Raw genomic sequence first — 22,996 nt, forward strand, 5'->3', positions numbered from 1 at the left:
TATACTTTGAAAGTAAAGAAACAAACTATATTAAAAGTGTGTTAAATATTGGTCATTGCAAGTTTCCACCAAACAAGGTGGAGTAGCTATAGCTCATTGGATTCATGTGGTAGGAGCCTGTCTGCTTCATATTGCTGTAATGCAGTAATAACAAGGGCTGCAGCATTGTTATTGACAGAAGTGTTGTTATTAATCTTTTCAAGCTTTTATTTAGTCTATTTAGTGAAAAAATATCATTAATTTCCACCTGAAGAAATAAAAGGTTTAACTTTTTGCAGATATTCCGGACATCCCCAGAGCCATCTGAAATACCAAATCTACCTGCAGCTACACAGATACAACCACAGCTTGGGATGGCCACTAATATTGCTGCTGCTACAAATGGAGGCATTCCTCTACACCATAACCATAACCACAACCATGTTATACCTCCACCTAGAGCAAAGTATGCTCATCAGCAGTCATCACACGCTGTTGCACATGTATGTATAATTACATTTTCCAAATTTAAAATTTGACATAACAGGTTTTGAGATAATTCTTCTTATAATAAATAGAACTCGCCAATACTTACTTCAAGAGTGAAATGAAAATTCTTTTTTTCCTCTTAACATAGTGAAATGGAACTGTGCTTCTGCCGTTTTGAACTTTCGAGATATAACATTCTGAGGACTGGACATTAGAAAGTTGAAATCTTTATATAGAAAAGACCTGGCAACAAGTGTAATCTTCTTTAGTATTATTTGTCTGAGCTTTTCAAAAGTATGTAGTTCCTGTGTAAAGTGTTTTTCTTTAGATGCATAAAATAAATACTTACAGGCTTAGGATAGTAAATGACTTCCCCATATAACAATGTGCTTTTTAAAATGTTTTGTGGTACTAGTTTTTTCTACCATCATTTCTCACAAGGAGAGGTCACAGGCATGGGATCAAATGTTTGAAACCAGCTATATGGTGATGTAGGTCAGGGCACTAGGTGTCATACGCTGCAGCTTTTCACCCTGATAGGCCCCCCTTTGTGAGTAACGAGTGCATAAAAATTTCATAATTTGGTTTTATTTCTCAAGAGCTTTAAAGGCGAGCTTTGCAAAGACTAGTGGTACAATGTAATGGTGAACATATCCCTTCATTTCATATGCAGAAGGTTGTGGGTTTGTATCTCCTCAGGTGCTTTGAAATTTTTTACTTTTTAATATTAAAATGATTTTGATCATTATTTTTGTACAGTTAGTGGTTTAAATGTACTTTTTTATTTCTGTTCTTTTGTTACACTATTTTAGTCATTGTTTGAACTTCATAATTTACTGTCATGTTTTCTTCTCTTTGTGCTTTTTCAATTTGGAATCTGTGTGCATGTGAATTTAATTATTTCAATATAATAGAGGGAAACATTCCACGTGGGAAAAAATATATATAAAAACAAAGATGAGGTGACTTACCGAACGAAAGCGCTGGCAGGTCGATAGACACACAAACATACCCACAAAATTCTAGCTTTCGCAACCAACAGTTGCCTCATCAGGAAAGAGGGAAGGAGAGGGACATATTTAAATATGTTTGCTTGTGTCTGTATGTGTGGATGGATATGTGTGTGTGTGTGCTAGTGTATACCTGTCCTTTTTTCCCCCCTAAGGTAAGTCTTTCCGCTCCCGGGATTGGAATGACTCCTTACCCTCTCCCTTAAAACCCACATGGTTTCGTCTTTCCCTCTCCTTCCCTCTTTCCTGATGAGGCAACCGTTGGTTGCGAAAGCTAGAATTTTGTGTGTATGTTTGTGTTTGTTTGTGTGTCTATCGACCTGCCAGCGCTTTCGTTCGGTAAGTCACCTCATCTTTGTTTTTATATATGTGAATTTAATTAGTTTTATTTGTATCTCTTAATATTTAAACCTTTAAAATGGGTGATCTATTTGTTAAGAACAAAAGATAAAATAATCTATCTATATTGACCGTGCAATAGTGTCAAAAATGTGTGTTTCATTAGAAAATGTTCAGTTTTTTTTTTTAAATGGTGATTGTCACACAAAGTATTGAAACACAATTTCTTGTTGCCCTATGTACAAAATAATAAAGATGAAAATGTAAATGAAAGAATGGATTGTAAATAAAATTGAATTCAAGTAAAGAATGAATGCAAATAACATAAATGAAAATACAAGATGATGAAACAGAAGAAATTAAATTGAATACATAATAATTAAAATCACATGAACAAAATTCCAAGTGAAAGGAGAATGAAAGGAAGAAAAAATAAGGGCAAATAAGAAAATTAATATGTTGATTAAAATTATGTGAATAAGGATTAGGAAGAAAATGTTGCACTTAAACCAATTAATTGAGTACAAATAATGATCGAAATCATTTCAATCAAGATTAAAAAATAAAAACATTTCAAATCACTTGATGACATATGAACCCACTTCTTTTTGTGGGTGGCAAATGAACATTAACCATTACTCTGTACCACCAGCCTGTATATCACTGCTATTTTTAAAGCTTAAGAGCAGCAAGTGCAATCAAGAAATTTTTTTGACTATGACTCGTAAATGAGGGCCCACTAGCATGGATGCCTGCAGCTTGTGGTACCTTGAATCGTAACATACACAATCGTATGGTTTCCAAAATTCAGTCCCAAACCTGGAATTTCCCTTATCAGTATTCCAGAAAAAGATATATCTGATTCAAAGAACTTGAAGGTGTAACAATTTTTCATTTCTTGTTGTGGGACTACTGCTGTGTTTCATTTTCAGAAATATCCATTTAGAAAAATTATAGGGAAAGGGAATTTCCATTCAAAAATTTGTTAAATTCTACAAAGGACAGATGGACTGGACAGTACTTACTTTCAGGTAGCACATCTCCAGTGTATATTATTCAAGCCCATGAAGATGAGTATACTTAGTATTCATAGTTTAAAAAATTACAGCTTACGTTTTGTGGGGAGAAAAGGGGAAGACGTTGGAAGAGATTGAGTTGAAGAAAGCAGTGCAGTAGCAGCAACAGCAGCAGTAGTGGTTTCCATTCATTTTGAATCTATTCATAGTTAGCGCTTTTGAATTATTTATAGCTGAGTCTACATTTTAGCATCAAATTTTATTCACCTCTATATCACTTTCACAAAAATATTGGTCATATCCTGGTATTACAGTTTAAGAACAAAAACATAATTCATATGTGCAGGCATTTAAGAACTTCGTAGCACTAGTTTGACAAGGATGGAGCAGTTAGTTGGCCATGGCCTCGTCGCATTGGGAACCATCCTCTTGCCTTTAGTAATTTAGAGGGTAACTAGATGGGGTTAGGGTTTTCATGTGCCCAGCTTCAAGGGCAGTCTGTTGACAACAGTGCAGCCTCATCTGGTTTATCCCTCGTGTACAATATTGTTTTGTTTATGCATTTTTCCAAAGAAGTTATTTCACAGTATAAAGTGCTTGTGCTACTCTTGTTCATTTATTTCTCAACTCTAATCCCTGTGCACAATGTACACAAATTATCAGCTGAAGTCAGGACAATGACAAAATGGTTGATTTACATTTTCTATACCAGAAGTTCCCATTAGTCTGCCTGAATCACTGCACATGCTGTCAAGGGGTGTAGGATGAGCTGAATTCCTGATCAGTTCTCAGGCAAATCACCTTATCTTACACCCAGTGGCATGTACATCTCGAAAACAGTGATATGCATCGCTCGTTTATGGATACTATCTTCTTTTAGAATATGAGCTTAGAAGACCTGGAAGTATTCTGGTCTCAGCACTGTATCAGTAAATGATTGAGAATGAAATCTTCGTCTCCTGGATCACTGGAATGATAAAATTACATTGCAGCATGTGCATTCTCCCATAACTATACTTATCTCATCATTCAATATTAAATGGCTCCCATCTGATATAACAGTATTGTGGAAAGGAAAGCTGCTACTCACTAAATAGAGGAGATGGTGAGTCGCAGATAGGCACAACAAAAAGACTGTCACAATACAAGCATTTGGCCGACAAGGCATTTGTCGAAAACACACACACACACACACACACACACACACACACACACACACACACACACTCTCGACTGTAGCCTCTGGCACCTGAAGCCACACTGTGTGTGTGTGTGTGTGTGTGTGTTTTAATTCCAGTGAAGTCCTTTTTGGCTGAAATCTTACTTGTTTGACAATATTTTTGTTGTAACTATCTGTGACTCAACACCTCCACTATATGGTGAGTAGCAGTCTATCATTAATCATAATATTGTCATTGTTCCTTGATTTTCCATTGTTTGATACTACTAGATGAAGTGGTGCTGAGGTTAGCATACTGGACTTGCATCCAGGGTGGTTGCACTTCAATTTCCCACTCAGCCATCCAGATTTGGATTTTCCATTGTTTCCTTAAATTGCTTAAGGTTAATGTTGGAATGGTTCATTAAGAAAAGATACACTCTTTTTATTAACTGAATACAAACGGTCAGAGGAATGTCTTCATAAATTACATGATCGATTCAAGCATTGTCCATCAAGTCAGATGGTGCACTGTTTAAGGTACTGCTCTCATATTTAAAAGGAGCAGGGTTTATATAAAGGAAAAAAGGTTAATTCATGTTCGTCAATGAAACTGAGGCCTCTACTTCGCTATGGTACTGTTGAATCACATAGATAAGCATGCAGGCACAGAAACGTATACTATTTATGTAAAGGCTTCTGATTTCTGTTGACTGTGGACTAGAACAAGATAATATTGGGTGAAACATTTAGAAAAAATGGAATGGGATACCTTCTTAGTTGTTATTCCAGCTTCCTCTTCTATTACTTCAAAGTGTACCTGAATTTCAAAACAAGGGTAGGAGTTTGTTAGATCTTTTTGGGAGAACAATCTCAGCAATATTCCTCAAGCAGTTTAGGGAAATACGAATCTGGATGCCCATGGGAAATATAAAGCCTATTTCTACTGAATGTGGGTCCAGTGTATTAAGCTCTATGCCTCCTTGATCAGTTAATTCGTTGGTGGCTACCTAAATTTTGATGTGAAATGTACCATATTTTAACATCAAGATCTTTGGGTACCAATAGATCATTGACATATCAAAAACTCTGAGATGGCGATGTAGGTTACCTGATGTAAGGACCAAGTTAAATGGAGGTTCATAGGTTAGACAAACATTTCTGCTTTTAAATATGCTGACACTGTGTTAGTGAAACTGTATTTTCTCTTGGAACAGCTTGTCCGCACATATGACACTCCAACGCCTGTATCATTGGGAGGAGGAATGAATCACGTAGGAATTACTGGGCCAGGGTATGGTATTTCACCGACCCCGAGTGCACATACGACTGGTCTTCCTGCTGCAGCTCATCATAAGTTGCAGCCTTCCATTGTGTCAAGTCGAGTCAGTCCTTCCAGTGTTTCAGCTTTTTCTGAAAGCAACCTGCTGAGTCTTGGGCATCCGTCTTACCACAGCTACCACTCCAAGCCCCATTATTTTTACAGCACAAGGGGTGAGTATGTTAATGTATTACACAAAGTTATCTCCTTGAGAACTTTCTTAAAAGAGATACACATATGATTTTACTTTTTGTGCTTACATTACATGTTAAAAATGTTAATTCACTCTCACCTCTCTCTCTCTCTCTCTCTCTCTCTCTCTGCAATCATAAAGCAAATGAGAGGAGAGGAAAGGGTCCAGTAAAACAGGACTAGTTTGAGACCAGATGATGGCAGACAGCAGGAGAAGATAGGCCAGGATTTAAATTACTTGCATTCAATGTATCCTATCGACTTGAATTGTCATTTTTCTGATGTGAGTTTGATGTTGAATAGTTATACTTGCTTCAACCCTATCTGCTTTGGGGGATGCTTCCAAATAAAGTTTCTTTTAGCTTTTGTTCTGATGTACACTGATGGTCAGAACATTACAAGCATTCCCCTCCTGTGAAAATATTTGTGCTTAGGCTATGTACATGAAACGCGACATAGTGCAAAAGGTATATAACATATGTGATGGAATGGAGAAATTATTCATTTGGCATCCATGTGGAGAAAGAGGGAAACATTTTGTTTGGATGCCAATAAGAAATCCTATATTGTCATTGCATGCCAGCTTACAGTGATTATCGTGTAAATGTTGAGTTTTACCTGGTTTTCACATGTTGATGGTATTACTGTCAATCAGAAACAGTTAGATGACCGTGGAATCACTCATAGATATCAAGGCTTTGAATGTGCTTAATCCAAGATCATAGGTATCAGAAGCCTAGCTGACTGTGGATTATATTACTCTTGGGGAAAAAAGTTTTTAAAGTATAATTTCTTTGCACATAATTGAAAATGGTCATATGAAATGGGCAGTCCATATTTATAATCCACTTTAATTGATCACATTATCAATTACTATTTTAATGGACATGAGAACATTATAATTGGACTACGAAAATCAGAAATAAGTTACCTGGTCAGCTAGATCCAGTTTCCTGTTAAATGTCGGAAGGCACATACCTCTGCACCAAGAGAACTCTAACTCAACATGTGAACTGTGGGGTGTGCACCAACCAGTGATTGCAGTATTACAGTATTGATAACATTTGGGATGTTACAGTGGCCAAATTGTAATCTGTGGAATGTATAACAATAATCATCGTCATCATTATTATTATTTTTATTATTGTTTCGCCCGCTTGCATCCCACCATAGTTGATTTCTTCCCAACAAATTCGGCATTTTCCACAGACACCATTATCTGTGTCTTAGGGGTAAAAGAATGCTACTGTGCTTCTTTCACAATTTATTATTAATGTTACTGCAAAACCTAGGTTTTGGGTTATAAGCCCATTTTCAAGTACACTACTGATTCCCAAAGATCACAAGGCAGAGATAATCATCTCAACTTCTTAAGGTATCAATCCATAGCTTAATATAAAATTACGTAAGTGACGATTTTTTAACAAATTACGTAATTACACAATTCGGCACTTACCCTAACATGACAGGACTAAAGTTATGCACCAACCAAGAACTTTTTAACTATGATGGACTGGGGCGCAAAGTTTTGCTTATATCCTGGGGTTGTGATCTCATCTAAAAGAGATGAATAATTGAATTGGATTTGCTAATTTAATAATGATGGCTAGAGGACAAATGTAAGGATGTAGAGGGTTATCTCACTAGGGATAAGATAGATACTGCCTACAGGATAATTAAAGAGACCTTTGGAGAACAGAGAACCACTTGTATGAATATCAAGAGCTCAGATGGAAACCCAGTTCTAAGCAAAGAAGGGAAAGCAGAAAGGTGGAGGGAGTATATAGAGGGCCTATACAAGGGCAATGTACTTGAGGACAATATTATGGAAATGGAAGAGGATGTAGATGAAGATGAAATGGGAGATATGATACTGCGTTAAGAGTTTGACAGAGCACTGAAAGACCTGAGTCGAAATAAGGCCCCGGGAGTAGACAACATTCCATTAGAACTACTGACGGCCTTGGGAGAGCGAGTCCTGACAAAACTCTACCATCTGGTGACCAAGATGTATGAGACAGGTGAAATACCCTCAGACTTCAAGAAGAATATAATAATTTCGATCCCAAAGAAAGCAGGTGCTGACAGATGTGAAAATTACCGAACAATCAGTTTAATAAGTCACAGCTGCAAAATTTTAACACAAATTCTTTACAGACGAATGGAAAAACTGGTCGAAGCCGACCTCGGGGAAGATCAGTTTGGATTCCGTAGAAATATTGGAACACGTGAGGCAATACTGACCTTAAGACTTATCTTAGAAGTTAGATTAAGAAAAGGCAAACCTACGTTTCTAGCATTTGTAGATTTAGAGAAAGCTTTTGACAATGTTGACTGGAATACTCTCTATCAAATTCTAAAGGTGGTAGGGGTAAAATATAGGGAGCGAAAGGCTATTTACAATTTGTACAGAAACCTGATGGCAGTTATAAGAGTCGAGGAGTACGAAAGGGAAGCAGTGGTTGGGAAGGGAGTGAAACAGGGTTGTAGCCTATCCCCGATGTTATGCAATCTGTATATTGGACAAGCAGTGAAGGAAACAAAAGAAAAATTCAGAGTAGGTATTAAAATCCATGGAGAAGAAATAAAAACTTTGAGGTTCGCCGATGACATTGTAATTCTATCAGAGACTGCAAAGGACTTGGAAGAGCAGCTGAACGGAAGGGACAGTGTCATGAAAGGAGGGTATAAGATGAACATCAACAAAAGCAAAACGAGGATAATGGAATGTAGTCGAATTAAGTCGGGTGATGCTGAGGGAATTATATTAGGAAATGAGACACTTATAGTAGTAAAGGAGTTTTGCTATTTGGGGAGCAAAATAACTGATGGTGGTCGAAGTAGAGAGGACATCAAATGTAGACTGGCAATGGCAAGGAAAGCGTTTCTGAAGAAGAGAAATTTGTTAACATCGAGTATTGATTTAAGTGTCAGGAAGTCGTTTCTGAAAGTATTTGTATGGAGCATAGCCATATATGGAAGTGAAACATGGACGATAACTAGTTTGGACAAGAAGAGAATAGAAGCTTTCGAAATGTGGTGCTACAGAAGAATGCTGAAGATTAGATGGGTAGATCACATAACTAATGAGGAGGTATTGAATAGGATTGGGGAGAAGAGAAGTTTGTGGCACAACTTAACTAGAAGAAGGGATCGGTTGGTATGACATGTTCTGAGGCATCAAGGGATCACCAATTTAGCATTGGAGGGCAGCGTGGATAGAGTAGCATGGAGAGCTGCATCAAACCAGCCTCAGGACTGAAGACCACAACAACAACAACAACAATTTAATAATAGGTGTGGGGATATACACATCTGTCTTTTAATTTCTATAATTTCTAATTGGTTGAGTTTAGCCCCCTTTTCCTCTGTGTGTTAAGACTTGTACATCTATTATGTATTTGCGCTTATTGTGCAGTCAATGTTCTGCAAAGGCTGAATCAGGCTTCTTCAATATCCAGCTTCTGTAATGTTCTTTAAGCCTGGTGCAGAGTGACCTTCCCATCTGTCCAATGTAGCAAGACTGACACCCGCGGCATATGATTTTATAAACTCCACTTTTTGTGATGGCTGGTTGTTTGTCTTTTGCATTGAACAAGCAACTACCTATTGTCTGAGGGACATAGAAAAACACGAAGAAACCCTTTGCCTTCAAAATGTTATTTATCGTATTTGATGTTTTCCCTATAAATGGTAATCTGCGCCATTTCTTTTCCAGTTTGTCTGTGTTTTTCATCTTTTTACCTAAAATTTTATCAGTCATGTTGAGGTTAAAGTCATTAAAGTTCCTGGTCAGAATCTTCTTGGGACATGTGGATAGAAAGGAGACAGTGGATCATGTGGGGGGATGCTGCATGTTTATAGGTTGTAAGATATGAACCAGTGGCACACTGATATAAAGGTCAGCATGGAGTTGGGGGTGGGGGGGTGGGGGGGGGGGGGGGAGGAGCATAAATTTCCTGGACATCAGCTTAAATATAAAGGCAGCAGCCTTAAATTTAATAAAATTTACTGAAAAGATGATTCATCCCTGCTTCCTCCAACATCCTACAACCTATAAACATGCAGCATTCCACCACAACATCCATTGTCTCATTTCTATCCTTATGTGCCAAGAAGACTTTGACCAGGAACTTAACACAATAAAAGCAATAGCCACAAATAATGATTTTTAACCCCACATCTTTGATAAAATTTTAGGTAAAAAGATAAAGAAGCAAGCCAGGTCCCTACTGTCCCCGATAAAAAAACACAGACTGGAAAAGAAATGGTGCAGGTAACCTTTTATGGGAAAAACATCCAAGAGGATAAGCAACATTTTGAAGGCAAAGGCTTTCTTTGTGTTTTTCTATGTCCCTCAGACAATAGGTAGTTGCTTGTTCAATGCAAAAGCCATCACAAAAAATGGGGTTTATATAATCACATGGCGTGAGTGTCGGGTCTTGCTCCATTGGACAGATGGGGAGGTCAAGCTGCACCAGGCTTAAGCTGGAGATTGAAGAAGCCTGATTCAGCCTTTTCAGAACACTGACTGAAAAATAACCACAAATGCATAATAGATGTACAGGTTTTACACACAGAGGAAAAGGGGGCTAAACTCAACCAATTAGAAATTTTAGAAATTAAAAATGAGCAAACCCAATTCAATTATTCACCTATTTTAGATGAAATCACAACCCCAGGATAGAGGGAAAACTTAAGGCCCCAGTCCATCGTAGTTAAAAAGTTCTTGGCTGGTGCATAACTTTAGTCCTGTCGTGTCAGGGTAATTGCTGAATTATGTAATTACATATGTAAATTGTTAAAAAATTTTACATTAAGCTATCGAACGATACCTTAAGAAGTTGAGACAATTATCTTTGCCTTGTCACCATGTTTATGTGTGCATTATCATATTTGGGAAGCAGTAATGTACTTGAAAATGGGCTTATAACTCAAAACCGAGGCTGTGCAGTAACATGAATAATAGTGAAACAAGGCCAAAAACAGTGTTTGTTTGCTTAATTCACAATGTTTCACAAAGAACCCACAGTTAATACAATTAAAATGTCACTGTGGTTTCATGAGCAAAATTGTTAATTTAATTTGATTTCTTGTTTCCCAAAACTGCCAAATATTAATCCTAGGGAAGACATTCTGTTTGTTCCAAAGCACCTGTTCAAAATTCACATGCTGTCTCCCCATAATCTGACGGAACAGTTTGAATTGTACCTTGGGTATCATGCTATGTACCTCTGGCCACATAGGAGTGACCAACAGGTTCCTTGCCATTACAAACAACAATTGTTTTGCATGCCTAAGGATGACCAACATGCAGTTAAGTGATTTATGCAAATGCCCTGATGAATCATGTTTTTTCTTTCATCGACTAAATATAATTCTTTTTCTTATTTTGAGAGGAGAACCATAGAGGTGTGATAAAATGAGTAATGTGATGAATAGTATGCAGTGGCCACTGTCACACTAATATATAGCAGAAACAGTATCTTTCTTGGGTCTCATGTGTCTACTACTACTTGTCATAGTTGATAAAAATTGAGAAAAGACTAGAAAGTTTAAAATAAAACTACTGTTTTGCTGTGCCCAGTAAATGGCAGAAAAGAGCTACAAATTGGAATTTCTACAGCATATGTTTTTCATGTAACAAGCTGATTATTGTTATCCAAGTTGAGAGTTGATGTAAATTTATATTCCACATCACTGAATTCTCCCCATGCAAAAATTTGTGTGCATCCATTTTCATCGCAATTTTATTTGTATAAAATAATGAAGCCAAATGATAGAACAGTCTGATTTTAACTAACTAAATTAACTTCTTATATTGTGTGCTCATATTTTGTCATTAGGTAGTCCTGAACGCTTGGATGTCAGTATGAGCAGTTCAACAGAAACTTTGCCTGTCTCTGTGAGGGATGGAAGTGGTAGCCTGGTCCACGTCCAAGACTCACCACAGAAGAACAAGAGAGGTATGTAACATTAAAATGGTGCAGATAAATGCTTTCAATGATTCCACATTTTCATGTTCGAGTTAAAATCAGAATATTACTCTTCATTGTATCCAGGCATTATAAAGTTAGGGATGGACTTTGCAGGAGGTAGCATAATGAGTTCTGTTTTTACTGCTTCAAACATGGAGTTGTGCCCAATGACTCAGTTTCGGCAGCTTACTGGTGGCACAGAGGAAGATGATGATTGTTAAAAATGAGGGACATAGATAACAGAAATAAAAAAAAGTTGAAGAATTAATGTTACATGACAAGTAATGCCACACTCAGGAGGAGGTAGTTCATTGACCCTCACCCCCGGATTGGCGTCAGGCTTCAGAGTTATCATCTATCTTTTTACTAAGTGAAAAGTTCTGCACTTCTAGGGTCTGATTGAACTAGCTGACCATGGAAGTGTGTTGCTCCACAATCAAAGTTTTTGTGGGATTTTTTCCAATTTTTAATCAGGATGACTAAAATTATGTTCCGGATCACTTGCTATCTGCACAGATGGTTAGTAGAACAACAGTGATTCAACACCACAATATTACACACTAAACAAGCAAGACCCTCATGCAAAATTAAATCAGCCCAAAATTTAAATATTAGAAAAAATGAGTTATATAATTTGAGTTTACTTTTACTGTCAGTAATATGCATTGAAGGAATTGTTAATTAATCTCTGATCACTCTTTCTACTTAAGAGCAACATTATTACTTTACATTGCAGTTTAATTGGCGATATTTTCTATTGTTTTCTGACATAGTCAGGTTGGAGATAACCAACATATAAATGTAAAAATTACATATTCTCATAAATAATCCTGTATTAGCCAAGACTGCAAAATTTATTTGAATTACGCTAAATAGTTTTTTGGCTAAAATACCTAGCCATCTTCAAGTCTGAAACTTTATAGAAAATTACGCAATTACACATGAGGGAGATTAGTATGTGATAAACTGTCATTATGACAAAGGTTATGCAAAGTCAGTACATACCAAATATGACAAATATTGCTGCATTGGCAAGCCAGTAAGAGACACATTGTCATCAGTTAACTACATGCTTGTTCTTAACAGCATTCATAGCGCAACCTTATTGTACATGTACAGATTGATGAACATTAACAATATTATGAAAAAGAAAGTTGCTACTTACCATGAAGCAGCGATGTTGAGTCGCACAACAGAAAGAGTGTGACTATTTTTTTCCCTCTATCTGCGACTCAGCATATCTGCTAAATGGTGAGTAGCAACTTTCTTTTTCATAATTTGTTACATTTCATCTTGGATTTTCCATTGTTTGGTGGACATTAATATAAACATTGTTTAAAAATATACAAATAAATAGAAAATAGGGTACAGTGTGTCGCTGTGCCACGTAATTCATCCCTGAATGTGAGAGATCATTGTACATGTTGCACAAGAACATTGTATCAGCTAGTATCCATGTATGAAGAGTGCATATCACAAACTATTAGACACATATATCCCCTGTCACCTAGCTTCAGTAAGTAACTGAAAAATATACTTGTGTCAGGGCAGGCAGAAAACTGACTGATGTTATGTGCTAGAGCTTACAGGAGAACTACTTGCCAGTAGGTGTCACTGCATTTATAGTACATTAATTCAAGCAGAAGAATGGTTGTATGAACCAATTAATGATGTATACAGAATGTTATAATAATAATTGTAGTTAAACAAGTGGAGAAGCCCAAATAACAACAGACAGCATAAGTGTAACATACACTTGTATTTCAAAGTGACATGATACCAATAGATGGCATGTAATGTAATTCAGAATAATAATAACAAAACCTATATTATCATAACACTAAGCTATTACTTGTAACTAATCTGAAGCATTGAAGCATCCAATATTAAAAGATATAAAATCATACGTAAGTGAGGTATGAACTGAGACCCACTTTGCTTCATTGTCAGAATGTAAGTTAATGGCATAGGCAGTTCAGAAGTGTATGAATGGATTGTGTGACAGCATTCATAACAACATTGTTCACATAGTGAATATTATATAATTTCAGGCACTTGTAAAACTTGGGCATCATTTTAAATACATTGTTCAGTTACATTAATATGACCACCACCTATGTTGGACGTCATTGTGCAATAACCAACCACAGATGGCAGGTAGCAGCAATAGCAGTGGAGGGTATGTAAAACTTGTCAGGGGGGATGTGGAAAATAGCACCGTTGTTGTCGTGTTGCAGATACGGAGCGATTTATCGGATGTCCAAAAGGGCATGATTGTTGTTTTTTGGACCAAGGGTGTAAACTGTTCTTGTGCCACTGTGGTTAAAGTGTACCATGCATGGCATAATGGCGCTGTCCAAAACCAGCACCGAGGCAACTGAGTTGTATCACAAGCCATAGATGACAGGGGTGAACACTGGCTGCAGAGAGATGTAGGGGCAAATAGATGCTCAACTTTTGAGTAACTGATCACTCAGATGAACCAAGGGCATGTCAACAGTGGTTCCTCATTCAGCGAATGTTGCTGCTTAAGGACTTCCTCTCCAGGCACCTGGTTCATTGGTGATGAAGGCTGAAACTTAAAGGCCATTACCACAGCTGTACGTCTACTGGTTGACAACAGGTGGCCTTTCCAGATGAATCACATTTTATGCTACACAGGACTGCAAGGAAACATCCTGCAATAGTCGTTGGAAGGGTCTATGCTGGAGGAGAGAGTGTTATGGCCTGGGGAATGTTTTCGTGGCATTCCCTGAGTGATCTCATCATTCTGGACACACTTATGAAATATTTCTGCCAAGAGAGAGTAGTTACTATTCTTTAATACTAAAATGTCCTTGTACAGCAGTTACTTTATTGCATGTCTGTATGTATGTATATTTCAATGTACTATTGCCTGAATATTAAGCCACTCATCGTATGTGATTGTCCTGTGATGTTTTCTGGCAGGTAGCCAGGATGACAATTTATCTTCTAGTAAAGGCGTCGTATTTGACATTCAATAGCCGTGACTTTTTGCACTGTTGTACAGCTGCTACTACTGAGTGGTTATACTTAAAGTGAACGTACTCACAGAGGTCCAGTGTGGACTGTAATTACTATATGGCAGCAAAACCTGGTAATATTCTGATGCATTAATGCAGAACCAATTTACGCTGCAAAAGAAACACTTCCAATTTTGATAACAAGGTGAAAATCTGGTGCTGTGAATGCAAAGAAGACATACAGATATGTTTTCATATGTAATGGATTGGGAATGGTAGTGGGCAGAAAAGGTCAAACAAGTGAGAAAAGCATGATGTTGGTTTTATTATTGATTGCCTCATACACGATTCATTCAATGTGAACACGTGAGACGTCAATGAGATGTTTTACAGCGACAAATTTGCACCTGGTAGCCAAAATTGGAACTGCTCTGGTGCCAGTGACACCCCCCTCCCCTCCTCCGCCAAAGCATAAATGGGTACTGCATTAACACAGTTGCATATACCAAGTTTCACTGCCATGTGATAATTACAGCCCACACTGGACCTCTGTGAGTAACTTCACTTTAATTACAACCACTTTGTGGTATGTCTACTACTCATGTAGACATCGGGCTACTACCCATTAACACATTAGTATTAAGACAAATATTATGTTTTCATTATACATCAGGTGTTATTTCTTACATATATAAATTTCAAATATTATTTAATCTATAACAGACTTTTTTTTGTGCCTAGTTTAAGCATTTTTATTGGTCTTGTTAAGTATATCTTCATTCATTTACTTATGAATAAAAATTTACACTATATTATTGTTATCTTCATTTGAGTGTAAGCTGCTGACCAGTTTTGTTCCTTGTAATGGAACCATTGTTATAATTTGTATGTTTCATGCACTGTCGTATAACATTAACCCTTTTAGTGCCAAATACGATCTGATCGTGATCCAGATTTTCGGCGAAAAATGCCAGTAACGATCTGATCGTGATGCCTTTCTCATTCATTTTTTCCGCGCTTGAAGGCAAAGTTGTTAGTATTTCCTAGCGAATGAGAAAGGCATCACGATCAGATCGTTACTGGCATTTTTCGCCGAAAATCTGGATCAAGATCAGATCGTATTTGGCACTAAAAGGGTTAATATTTTTTTTGTTGCTTTGATAGGGCACGTTCCTGCCAGATATCTTCATACATGTGTGTGCTGCATATGAAAATTTGATTTGTTATGGCTTTTGTACATATTATATTCTAGTAGAATATAATAGAGGAAAACATTCCATGTGGCAAAAATATATATAAAAACAAAGATGATGTAACTTACGAAACGAAAGCATTGGTATGTTGATAGAGACACTAACAAACACACACACAAAATTCAAGCTTTCGCAACCCACAGTTGCTTCATCAGGAAAGAGGGAAGGTGAGGGAAAGACGAAAGGATGTGGATTTTAAGATGTCTGCTTGTGTCTGTATATGTGCGGATGGATATCTGTGTGTGTGTGTGTGTGTGTGTGTGTGTGTGTGTGGGCGCGCACGTGTGAGTGCGAGTGTATACCTGTCCCTTTTTCCCCCTAAGGTAAGTTTTTCCGCTCCCGGCATTGGAATGACTCCTTACCATCTCCCTTAAAACCCACGTCCTTTCGTCTTTCCCTCTCCTTCCATCTTTCCTGATGAAGCAACCGTGGGTTACGAAAGCTTGAATTTTGTGTGTGTGTTTGTGTTTGTGTTTGTTAGTGGCTCTATCAACATACCAACACTTTCGTTTTTGGTAAGTTACATCATCTTTGTTTTTAGTTATATTCTAGTAGATATGATACTTGCATCCTAGTATCTACTGGTTTCTGTATTGTGTTGATTTACAACTGTTAATGCTGTGAAGGCTTGTGATTCGTTAGGCTATGAATTGTGAGTTATGTTTCAAATTATGCATAAGTTTTATAAGTGCCTTTGAACTATGTAGTACTCACTATGTGAATATTGTACTCACTATGTGAATATTGTTGTTATGAATACTGGCATACATCCATTCATATGCCCCCAAATTGCCTATGCCATTATCTTACATTCGTAGACTAAAGCAAGTGGGTCTCAGATTCATGCCTAACTTACATACGATTTTATATCCTTTAATACTGGATAGTTAAATGCTTTAGATTGGTTATGCCTAATTGCTTAATGTCATTTATAATACAAATTTTGTTGTTCTGAATTACATTGTATAAAAAATTATATACCGTCTAGTGGCATTTTGTCACTTTGAAACATGAATGTATGTTTCCATTGTACTGAATGTTGTTATCTGGGGTTCTCTACGTATTTTATTATTATTATTATTATTATTGTTACTGTTATATTCTGTATATGTCATATACAGATTTTTACAATTGTAATTTTCAATTATTTTGCTTCAATTAATATATTCTAAACGGAGTTTTTTTCTAAGCCCATCATGTAACATCAGTCAGTGCTGCTACTCAGCCTGCTATGACATGGACATAGTACTCTGTTACTCACTGGTGCTATGTGACAGTGATAAATTTGTCAAATAGTTTTTTATATACACTCTCAATGTGTATACTAGCTGATACAATTTGTACGGTGATCTCTCACATTTGGATAAGAATTACGTGGTGTCAGCCTGCTTCATATTCTTCTCGTTATGCCTGTAGCCCACATTGGTGCAGGGATGACAGGTTTATGAATGGATTTAGGATGGATTCTTTTAAGGAGTGAACGGATGCCCTTCCTGTTGCCACCCGGTAAAACCCCATCCCCCTCCCCACAGGACAGAATGTGTGTACCCCGCCCTCTCCCCTAGTTGTCTACATCTACATCTACATCAATACTCCGCAAGCCACCTGACGGTGTGTGGCGGAGGATACTTTGAGTGCCTCTATCGGTTCTCCCTTCTAATCCAGTCTCGTATTGTTCATGGAAAGAAGGATTGTTGGTATGCTTTTGTGTGGCCTCTAATCTCTCTGATTTTATCCTCATGGTCTCTTCGCGAGATATACGTAGGAGGAAGCAATATACTGCTTGACTTTTCGGTGGAGGTATGTTCTCGAAACTTCAACAAAAGCCCGTACCGAGCTACTGAGCATCTCTCCTGCAGAGTCTTCCACTGGAGTTTATCTGTCATATCCGCAACACTTTCACGATTACTAAATGATCCTGTAATGAGGTGTGCTGCTCTCCGTTGGATCTTCTCTATCTCTTCTATTAACCCTGTCTGGTACGGATCCCACACTGGTGAGCAATATTCAAGCAGTGGGCGAACAAGTGTACTGTAACCTACTTCCTTTATTTTCGTATTGCATTTCCTTAGGATTCTTCCAATGAATCTCAGTCTGGCCTCTGCTTTACCGAATTTTATATGGTCATTCTATTTTAAATCACTCCTTAATGCCTACTCCCAAATAATTTATGGAATTCAATGCATCCAGTTGCTGACCTGCTATTTTGTAGCTAAATGATAAGGGATCGATCTTTCTATGTATTCGCAGCACATTACACTTGTCTACATTGAGATTCAATTGCCATTCCCTGCACCATGCGTCAATTCGCTGCAGATCCTCCTGCAATTTCAGTACAATTTTCCATCGTTACAAACTCTCGGTATACCACAGCATCATCCGCAAAAAGCCTCAGTGAACTTCCGATGTCATCCACAAGGTCATTTATGTATATTGTGAATAGCAACGGTCATACGACACTCCCCTGCGGCACACCTGATATCACTCTTACTTCAGAAGACTTCTCTCCATTGAGAATGACATGCTGCGTTCTGTTATCTAGGAACTCTTCAATCCAATCACACAATTGGTCCGATAGTCCATATGCTCTTACTTTGTTCATTAAACGACTGTGGGGAACTGTATCGAACGCCTTGCAGAAGTCAAGAAACATGTTATCTACCTGTGAACCCGTGTCTATGGCCCTCTGAGTCTCGTGGACGAATAGCGCGAGCTGGGTTTCACACGACTGTTTTTTTTCGAAACCCATGCTGCTTCCTACATAGTAGATTTCTAGTCTCCAGAAAAGTCATTATACTGTAACATAATATGTGTTCCAAAATTCTACAACTGATCGATGTTAGAGATATATGTCTATAGTTCTGCACATCTGTTCAACGTCCCTTCTTGAAAACGGGGATGACCTGTGCCCTTTTCCAATCCTTTGGAACACTATGCTCTTCTAGAGACCTACGGTACACTGCTGCAAGAAGGGGGGCAAGTTCCTTTGCATACTCTGTGTAAAATCGAACTGGTATCCCATCATGTCCAGCGGCCTTTCCTCTTTTGAGAGATTTTAATTGTTTCTCTAGCCCTCTGTCGTCAATATCTACAATTTTCTCATCTATGCAACAATCTAGAGAAGGAACTACAGTGCAGTCTTCCTCTGTGAAACAGCTTTGGAAAAAGACGTTTAGTATTTCGGCATTTAGTCTGTCATCCTCTCTTTCAGTACCATTTTGGTCACAGAGTGTCTGGACATTTTGTTTTGATCCACCTACCGCTTTGACATAAGACCAAAATTTCTTAGGATTTTCTTCCCAGTCAGTGCATAGAACTTTACTTTCGAATTCGTTGATGCCTCTCGCATAGCCCTCCTCACACTACATTTCGCTTCGCGTAATTATTGTTTTTCTGTAAGGCTTTGGCTATGTTTATATTTGCTGTGAAGTTCCCTTTGCTTCCGCATCAGTTTTCTAACTCGGTCCGTGTGTAGTGTTCCCACCCTCTCCCCCAGTTGTCTGTGTGTAGTGTTATTTATGTGAAAGTGAGCATGAAAGTTTTCTAAATGTTTGCAGATTGTGTAAACTAAGACAAGATTTAGGTATCAGCATAGTATTCACCTAGTGCAATGTGGGAAACTGCCTGAAAAACGCATCCTGGCTGGTTGGCACACTGACAGTCATTGTTAATCCACTGGGCAGATTAGATCTGGGGTGGGTCATACGGCTTCATCCATGTAATGGTATAGTGACACAATGGGTCATATTTCTTATTTGATTTGTATATTTTTACATGAAGTTTATATTAATGTTCATCTAGCTATAAATGTTGAACGAGGTTGAGCTATGGGTTATGAATGCTGTTAAACAGAAGTATGTAATTTATTGATGACACTGTGTCTCCTACTTGCTTTTGCTGGACTCTCATTTGGGAGGACGATGGTTCAAACCCTCGATGACCATCCTGAATTCGGTTTTCCGTGATTTCCCAAAATCGCTTCAGGCAAGTGCCGGGATGGTTCCTTTAAAAGGGCACAGATGACTTCTGTACCCATCGTTCCCTAATCCAGTGGGACCGATGGCCTCGCTGTTTGGTCCCCTCCCCCGAATCACTCAGTCAATCAATCAATCCTACCAGCTTGACAGAGTTTGTCATATTTGGTATGTACTGACTTTGCATATTGTTTGTCATGATGACTGTTTGTTTCACCCTACTCTCCCTCATGTGCAATTTTCTGTAAAAATTCAGATCTGAAGATGGACAGCTTTTTAGCCGAAACTGGGTTCATAGTAGTAAATAAATTTTGAAATGTTGATTAATGAAGGATTATGTATAAAGTTTGAACAAAACTGTAATTATTTCAAAATATAATTCCAAAAATAATGGAAAATTCTTGCGAATTCTCAATGCCTCCGAAGTTCATTATTTCTAAAATTTGATTCAGCATATGTGACAAGATTGTAAGACAGTGACTATGGTGCATATTCTTGATGTGAGAGTAGGACCCTTTGGATTGATGTTGACTGATTCTGAACAAATTGTTTGTTCAGGAACCTGCCACTCGACTGTCCCTTAGCTAGTTACTTCACAAGATGGCTCCTTGTATACAAATGCAACTATATTTGCAAGACACTGTAACTATGCAAGTGACATGATATACCTGCTTACTTCAATGTCTCAAAAATAACTATTCCTTTCTTCCACTTCCAGCTGTAGATTATCCTTCCACAGATATTCCACACAACACCTGCTGTCCAGTTGTGTGGATATTCTTGAGTTATACGCATTTTTGCCCAATTTCATGAACTAATATAGTTCGTTACTTTTAGAAAGAGTAAGTACAATTTTTGACGTGTACTGGTATATTCACATGATGTGTTCCAAAATTAAGATACAGATTTATTTTTTCTGAAAGATAGGGGAGAGAAATGATATTTTTACAAGTCAAAACACATCCATATTGTCACATTACAGTCTCAGCAGTTATGTTAATTATTTGTCAATACTATCATTGTTTCAGGAGGAACACTGCATGGAAATTACACAGCAGTTTACCGGCCACCTCAGGATATGTGAGTAGTGTTTTCATGCTTCAGTCTCTTTCTAACATGTTACTGCTCTCGGAATGTTTTTATTGTTCTCATATTCTCCAAGTCAGTCAAATATTATGAATGTTTTGAGAAATGAGACTTAATTCAGCTCTCTCTCTCTCTCTCTCTCTCTCTCTCTCTCTCTCTCTCTCTCTGTGTGTGTGTGTGTGTGTGTGTGTGTGTGTGTGTGTGTGTGTGTGTGTGTGTGTGTGTGTGTGTGTGTAAAATACACTCCTGAAAATGGAAAAAAGAACACATTGACTCCGGTGTGTCAGACCCACCATACTTGCTCCGGACACTGCGAGAGGGCTGTACAAGCAATGATCGCACACACGGCTCAGCGGACACACCAGGAACCGCGGTGTTGGCCGTCGAATGGCGCTAGCTGCGCAGCATTTGTGCACCGCCTCCGTCAGTGTCAGCCAGTTTGCCGTGGCATACGGAGCTCCATCGCAGTCTTTAACACTGGTAGCATGCCGCGACAGCGTGGACGTGAACCGTATGTGCTGTTGACGGACTTTGAGCGAGGGCGTATAGTGGGCATGTGGGAGGCCGGGTGGACGTACCGCCGAATTGCTCAACACGTGGTGCGTGAGGTCTCCACAGTACATCGATGTTGTCGCCAGTGGTCGGCGGAAGGTGCACGTGCCCGTCGACCTGGGACCGGACCGCAGCGACGCACGGATGCACGCCAAGACCGTAGGATCCTACGCAGTGCCGTAGGGGACGGCACAGCCACTTCCCAGCAAATTAGGGACACTGTTGCTCCTGGGGTATCGGCGAGGACCATTCGCAACCGTCTCCATGAAGCTGGGCTACGGTCCCGCACACCGTTAGGCCGTCTTCCGCTCACGCCCCAACATCGTGCAGCCCGCCTCCAGTGGTGTCGCGACAGGCGTGAATGGAGGGACGAATGGAGACGTGTCGTCTTCAGCGATGAGAGTCGCTTCTGCCTTGGTGCCAATGATGGTCGTATGCGTGTTTGGCGCCGTGCAGGTGAGCGCCACAATCAGGATTGCATACGACCGAGGCACACAGGGCCAACACCCGGCATCATGGTGTGGGGAGCGATCACCTACACTGGCCGTACACCACTGGTGATCGTCGAGGGGACACTGAATAGTGCACGGTACATCCAAACCGTCATCGAACCCATCGTTCTACCATTCCTAGACCGGCAAGGGAACTTGCTGTTCCAACAGGACAATGCACGTCCGCATGTATCCCGTGCCACCCAACGTGCTCTAGAAGGTGTAAGTCAACTACCCTGGCCAGCAAGATCTCCGGATCTGTCCCCCATTGAGCATGTTTGGGACTGGATGAAGCGTCGTCTCACGCGGTCTGCACGTCCAGCACGAACGCTGGTCCAACTGAGGCGCCAGGTGGAAATGGCATGGCAAGCCGTTCCACAGGACTACATCCAGCATCTCTACGATCGTCTCCATGGGAGAATAGCAGCCTGCATTGCTGCGAAAGGTGGATATACACTGTACTAGTGCCGACATTGTGCATGCTCTGTTGCCTGTGTCTATGTGCCTGTGGTTCTGTCAGTGTGATCATGTGGTGTATCTGACCCCAGGAATGTGTCAATAAAGTTTCCCCTTCCTGGGACAATGAATTCACGGTGTTCTTATTTCAATTTCCAGGAGTGTAGTTCATGAAAAGAGTGATGACAAATGTATAATAAAATACAGTGATGTTTTCTCAGAGTATATTGTCGTTTCTTGCAGGAGAGTTCGTACGTTGTATGCTTGCCAAGGAGAGAACGATGGAGAACTTTCATTTGAACCTAACCAGATTATCACTAATGGTGAGTTCAATGTCTGCACTTTATTAACAGCTAGGTTAAAATATTTGCCGAGGATAATCAAGTAGCTACCTTAAATTTTTAACCATGAAGGCTTTGCATCTGTGCATTTTGGAACATAGTCTACAGAATGACAGTTTAGAAAAATTATAGTGGAAACAGCATAGCTGTGGTATTTAGATTAGGAGCAACATATGGCACCACAATTAATGCTTCAAAATATATAGGAGTGAAATTTGAATTATAGAAAATTTAATTGTATTCATTCTGGTGAAGATGCCAGAAACTGAGGAATGAAGAAATTAAATGCGTAAGAACATTGTGTTGTAATTGCTCAATTATTGTGTGATAGGGGAAAGTCTCGGGCGTAATGCAAGTAATAAAAGGAGTAAAGATA

The 22,996-nt window shown here is 38.8% G+C and overlaps 1 protein-coding gene across 1 annotated transcript in view; it reads left to right on the forward strand.

The window, feature by feature from the left end:
• Positions 1 to 22,996, forward strand: part of LOC124622334 (rho GTPase-activating protein 10) — a 576,429-nt gene that overhangs the window by 542,557 nt on the left and 10,876 nt on the right. The window contains exons 16-20 of the mRNA XM_047148011.1: positions 279 to 482; positions 5,210 to 5,486; positions 11,352 to 11,471; positions 20,723 to 20,774; positions 22,523 to 22,602. Coding sequence (XP_047003967.1) covers positions 279 to 482; positions 5,210 to 5,486; positions 11,352 to 11,471; positions 20,723 to 20,774; positions 22,523 to 22,602 — 733 coding nt within the window. The remainder of the gene's footprint in view (positions 1 to 278; positions 483 to 5,209; positions 5,487 to 11,351; positions 11,472 to 20,722; positions 20,775 to 22,522; positions 22,603 to 22,996) is intronic.

The sequence above is a fragment of the Schistocerca americana genome, chromosome 7 (genome assembly GCF_021461395.2).
Source record: "Schistocerca americana isolate TAMUIC-IGC-003095 chromosome 7, iqSchAmer2.1, whole genome shotgun sequence".
NCBI classification, from domain to species: domain Eukaryota; kingdom Metazoa; phylum Arthropoda; class Insecta; order Orthoptera; family Acrididae; genus Schistocerca; species Schistocerca americana.